Source organism: Chelonia mydas, chromosome 1 (genome assembly GCF_015237465.2).
Source record: "Chelonia mydas isolate rCheMyd1 chromosome 1, rCheMyd1.pri.v2, whole genome shotgun sequence".
Lineage (NCBI taxonomy): Eukaryota > Metazoa > Chordata > Testudines > Cheloniidae > Chelonia > Chelonia mydas.
In genome coordinates this window covers 321,104,205-321,110,204 of record NC_057849.1, presented here as the reverse complement: position 1 = coordinate 321,110,204, position 6,000 = coordinate 321,104,205, and the positions used below count along the sequence as shown (strand labels likewise).

The 6,000-nt window shown below is 44.5% G+C and overlaps 1 protein-coding gene across 2 annotated transcripts in view; it reads left to right on the top strand.

Annotated features, from left to right (window-relative positions):
- Positions 1–2,724: 2,724 nt before the first annotated feature.
- Positions 2,725–6,000, top strand: part of CDHR3 (cadherin related family member 3) — a 70,478-nt gene continuing 67,202 nt past the window's right edge. For both annotated transcript variants that reach the window (XM_043551707.1, XM_043551696.1), the window contains exon 1: positions 2,725–2,796. In XM_043551707.1, coding sequence (XP_043407642.1) covers positions 2,727–2,796 — 70 coding nt within the window. In that variant the 5' untranslated portion in view covers positions 2,725–2,726. The remainder of the gene's footprint in view (positions 2,797–6,000) is intronic.

Below are 6,000 nucleotides of genomic sequence, written 5' to 3'. Positions count from 1 at the left end.
TAGCTGTCTTCAACCGACGGTAGTCTCTAGCTTGCTCTAGATCAAGGTTATTTTAGGCTGGTTGTGCCTGTCCTGTCAGGCAGGGAGCTAAAACTAATGCCCAGTGCTCTGGAGGCCATTGAGAGGCCAACACTACCCCTGACAGGAGCTGAGGAATGCCTCTGGATCATGGTTTGGGCCCATCTTCAGCGGCACAGGTAGCAGCGCTCCTCTTGGCTGATTGGGCCATGCTAGGCCTTCCTGTTCAGGGAAAGGAGTTTTTAAATTGCAGCAGAAAGATACTCTGGCGTTCTTGCTGGTGGGTCGCAATCGCTTTCAGAAGCTGCTGCGGCTGTGCTGGCTGGGCCTGCTGCTGGATCATCCACTGCGGCAACGTTCGCTGCTGAAATTGCTGTTGCTGGTTGGCCTGCTGCTGTTGTCATTCTACCATCCACTTACACCGGTGCTCAGGGTCCATATCGACTGATAATCCCTCCTCAAGGACTGGTGTGAAACCTGTTTCTGTCTCAAGGCCTTGTATCAGGCGTAGGACATCTTGCCGTATTCTCCGCCACTTGTAGTCAGCTGGCTCGCAGCTTGGGCTCAGCCATCATCTCTTTAAAACTCATGCCCTAGGGTCCTTTCTGGAATCCCCACTCCCGAGCACTTTTTCCAGCGGGAGTTGGGCTTACTTCCAGGGTCCTTTCTGATTCTAATTACCTCCTGTTCTTGGCACCGCTCCTCAGGTCCAGCTACGGGGAACTGACAAAGAGTGGATATCAGATCCCTTCTCAGGGCTGCAGTGTCTGTCTGCCCTACTCTAAGAGGGGGCAGGAAGGAAAAGCCAGTCACTGTCTTCGGCTGGACTCCCCTGGCTACTGGGCTTGCTAGTGGTCTCCAGCAGCCTCTCTTCTTGGGCAAACTTCCCCACATTGTCTGTGACCCACTTCACCTTTTGAAGCTCCCCTTCTCCAAGTAGAGCATCCTCTACAGGTGTGCCTAATTGGCACTGCCTGAGTGCAGGGACACTTGTTTGGCTTGCTGTCAGTGGGATGGGGGGTGGAGTGTCCCATCACAGCAGGGGGTTGATGGGATGATGGGGGTGCTGATGGAGCAGAGGGGAGTGGAGGGGAGTGTGGGCATCATTTTTATCATAGATGTGCCATGAGGCTCAGAGAGTGACAAGGCAGAGCTGCTGTGGTTAAGAAATTCCTTTGCTAAGCTAGTGTCCCTTGTTTTCCTGCCACATTGTCCCTGAAGTCAGTGCGAAGTATAGCAGAAGAATGACTTCTCGTGTCTTGCTTACGTCATTCCTGCTAATACATCCCAGAATGATGTTTGCTTTTTTTGCAATAGTGTTACACTGTTGACACATATTTAGCTTGTGATCCACTACTATGATGACCCCCAGTTCCCTTTCTGCAGTATTCTTTCCTAGGTAGTCATTTCCCATTTTGTATGTGTGCAACTGATTGTTCCTTCCTAAGCAGAGTACTTTGCATTTCTCCTTATTGAATTTTATCCTTTTTACTTCTGACCATTTCTCCAGTTTGTCCAGATCATTTTGAATGTTAATACTATCCTCCAAGCACTTACAGCCCCTCCCAGCTTGGTATCGTCCGCAAACTTTAGAAGTGTATTCTCTATGCCATTATCTAAATCATTAATGAAGGTATTGAACAGAACAGGACCCAGAACTGATCCCTGTGGGACCACACTCGATATGGCCTTCCAGCTTGAACCAGTGATAACTATTCTCTGAGAATGGTTTTCCAACCAGTTATGCACCCACCTTATAGTAGCTCTATCTAGGTTGCATTTCCCTAGTTTGTTTATGAGAAGGTCATGCAAGACAGTACCAAAAGCCTTACTAAAGTCAAGATATACCACATCTACCGCTTATTCCCCTATCCACAAGGTTTGTTACCCTGTCAAAGAAAGCTATTAGGTTTGTTTGACATGATTTGTTCTGGACAAATCCATGCTGACTGTTCCTTATCACCTTATTATCTTCTAGGTGTTTGCAAATTGATTGTGGAGAAGTCTGATTTATGTAACTGTGCACATGAGCACTGATCTATTGTTGGCAAAGGGATCTGTGTGGGCATTCAGACAAAGGAAGAACCAAACCAATAGGCTCAAATATATATTTATAGAAGAGAGAAAATACAGGACAAAAGTTATGACACAGAGCATGGAGGGAGGGGGACCTGCTCATGTCATTGCAGAACAGAGGCAAGGGAAAAGCCCTGTGCTCTCATAAGCAATAATGATACATTGAGTGCACACTAGAGGATTTTGTGAGAATGGATATACCAGTATAACTACAATGGCAAAACCCGTCTAGTGTAGACAAGTCCTAAATGACTCTGACACCCCAGAACAGGTGTGAAACACACTAGCAGCATGGGGAAACATGCAATGCTGCATCCAATATTGTCCCTGGTCTATGGAGAGAGAGCACCTCATTCCTCAGAATTATCAAGCCGGCATTGTATTATCTATTCCCCTCCTTCTTTGTCATTCTAAAAGGATTGCAGTTTAAGGGATATTTTATGGCATGTCAGCAAGGAGCCGTCCACTGAAGAGCAAACAGGCTGATGGTGTTTAGAAACTCCCCTAGATACGGCAGAACCTTTGTTTGATTTCTTACTGGACAGCATGACAAGGAAGAAAAATTTAGGTGGAGCTGAAGCAGACTGAGGCAAATAAGACCCAGATCTTCTTTCAGTTCACATCCTAGGACTATGGATGGCAGGATTCTAGGGAAGAGGCAGAACATTTTTCTTCTTTTGGTTTTGTTAGGAAGAATATCTGGTAAGAACACTCTTTTATTCCATTGCTAAATTTAAATCATTCTTGTCTGTTATAGTTTCTCTTAAGGGACCTAAAGCATATTTTTGAGATCAGAACTTTTGACAAAAGAGTTCAAGGAACAGCTGTTTTGTTACTGGACTGCAGTGAGCCATGGGGCTGCATCAGTATAACTGTCAGGAGATTTCAGCCCATTGTGATCATTTATATACCATTACAATAATATTATGCTGGATGCTGTGCTACAGAATAACGTCCACAGTTCAAGATGAGAGTACTGGGGTGGGAAAGCAGGTGAATTTTCAAAAAAGCAAAGTCAGTTCACTTTAGGCAGCTCCAGGTTTTGTTCATATTTCATTTGTGGGTTAATTGAATTAAAAAAAAATTGAAGTTTTTAAAATGACATGAACTTGACCTATGTTTGTAGCAAGTTTTAAGAAGACCTTGCCATAAAGACATGTATAGAGCCCAGTTCTCCACCACCTTAAAGCTTGTGTAAATGGTAACGTTTTATACCCTCTTCTGATCTGGTTGCTTTTTAAACACTGATGTAGTCATTTACACTAAAAATCAGACTGGTAGTGTTTTATACCCACTTTGCACAGATATAAATGACTGTACCAGGTACAAAGCGATAAGAATCAGGCCAGTAGAATTTAGACTTTTTTTCTAGGTTGATGTTAGTGGTAACTTTAACAGTTGGTGAATTAAAAACCAACAATCAACCAACCAAACCCCCTCACCCACCCCCCACAAAACCCAGACCATGGCATGTTAACTTGGCAATATCAGTATTTGGGTTCCGCATGAAAGCATTACAGATACACAAAGAATAGACCTTCTAACAAGCAGCAAAGAAGAATGGATTGCTTACAGCAGAGGTTTCTTAAACTGTTGTCCATGAACCACTAAGCACTGGCTGGTGCTTGCAGAGAGCTGGCTGGTCACACATTGCTGGCTCTCCTCCTTTTTTTCTAGTCACTAAATTGCTTTAAAAACAGTGTTGCCAACTCTCATGAGTCTCATGATATTTGGTGTTTTCCCCTGTAAGTCCCAACTGCTTTAATCTGTAGATTGCATGAGGATCTCAGCTTTCAAGAGAGTAAAATTTGAGTGTACCATAAAGGCTCAGAAATCAGAAGGCAAAGCAAGAGGTCTCAAGATTTTTTTTTTAAAGAAATTCATAATTTTTAATAAAAAGAGAAGGAGGACTTGTAGCACCTTAGAGACGAACATATTTATTTGAGCATAAGCTTTCATGAGCTACAGCTCACTTCATCGGATGCATTCAGTGGAAAATACAGTGGGGAGATTTATATACATAGAGAACATGAAACAATGGGTGTTACCATACACACAGTAACAAGACAGTGATCACTTAAGATGAGCTATCACCAGCGGGGTGGGGGGGTGGGGAACCTTTTGTAGTGATAATCAAGGTGGGCCATTTCCAGCAGTTGACAAGAACGTCTGAGGAACGGGGCGGGGGTGCCGGGGGGGGGGGCGTAATAAACATGGGGAAATAGTTTTACTTTGTGTAATGACCCATCCATTCCCAGTCTTTATTCAAGCCTAAGTTAATTGTATCCAGTTTGCAAATTAATTCCAATTCAGCAGTCTCTCGTTGGAGTTAGTTTTTGAAGTTTTTTTGTTGAAGAATTGCCACTTCTAGGTCTGTAATTGAGTGACCAAAGAGATTGAAGTGTTCTCCGACTGGTTTTTGAATACAGTATCCCCGATAATGTCACGGCAAACCTGGTGGGTGAACTTTGTGACTTTGTCCTCTCCCATAACTATTTCACATTTGGGGACAATGTATACCTTCAAATCAGTGGCACTGCTATGGGTACCTGCATGGCCCCACAGTATGCCAACATTTTTATGGCTGACTTAGAACAATGCTTCCTCAGCTCTCGTCCCCTAGTGCCCCTACTCTACTTGCGCTACATTGATGACATCTTCATCATCTGGACCCACGGAAAAGAAGCCCTTGAGGAATTCCACCATGATTTCAACAATTTCCATCCCACCATCAACCTCAGCCTGGACCAGTCCACACAAGAGATCCACTTCCTGGACACTACGGTGCTAATAAGCGATGGTCATATAAACACCATCCTATACCGGAAACCTACTGACCGCTATTCCTACCTACATGCCTCCAGCTTTCATCCAGACCACACCACACGATCCATTGTCTACAGCCAAGCTCTACGATACAACCGCATTTGCTCCAACCCCTCAGACAGAGACAAACACTTACAAGATCTCTATCAAGCATTCTTACAACTACAATACCCACCAGCTGAAGTGAAGAAACAAATTGACAGAGCCAGAAGAGTACCCAGAAGTCACCTACTACAGGACAGGCCCAACAAAGAAAATAACAGAACGCCACTAGCCATCACCTTCAGCCCCCAACTAAAACCTCTCCAACGCATCATCAAGGATCTACAACCTATCCTGAAGGACGACCCATCACTCTCACAGATCTTGGGAGACAGGCCAGTCCTTGCTTACAGACAGCCCCCGAACCTGAAGCCAATACTCACCAGAAACCACAAACCACACAACAGAACCACTAACCCAGGAACCTATCCTTGCAAAAAAGCCCATTGCCAACTGGTCCACTTATCTATTCAGGGGACACCATCACAGGGCCTAATCACATCAGCCACACTATCAGAGCCTCATTCACCTGGACATCTACCAATGTGATATATGCCATCATGTGCCAGCAATGCCCCTCTGCCATGTACATTGGTCAAACTGGACAGTCTCTACGTAAAAGAATAAATGGACACAAATCAGATGTCAAGAATTATAACATTCATAAACCAGTCGGAGAACACTTCAATCTCTCTGGTCACTTGATTACAGACCTAAAAGTTGCAATTCTTCAACAAAATAACTTCAAAAACAGACTCCAACGAGAGACTGCTGAATTGGAATTAATTTGCAAACTGGATACAATTAACTTGGGCTTGAATAAAGACTGGGAGTGGATGGGTAATTGCACAAAGTAAAACTATTTCCCCATGTTTATTCCCCGCCCCGCCCCCCGCCCCCTCCACTGTTCCTCAGATGTTCTGGTTAACTGCTGGAAATGGCCCAGCTTGATTATCACTACAAAAGTTCCCCCCTGCCCCGGCTGGTGACAGCTCACCTTAAGTGATCACTCTCATTACAGTGTGTATGGTAACACCC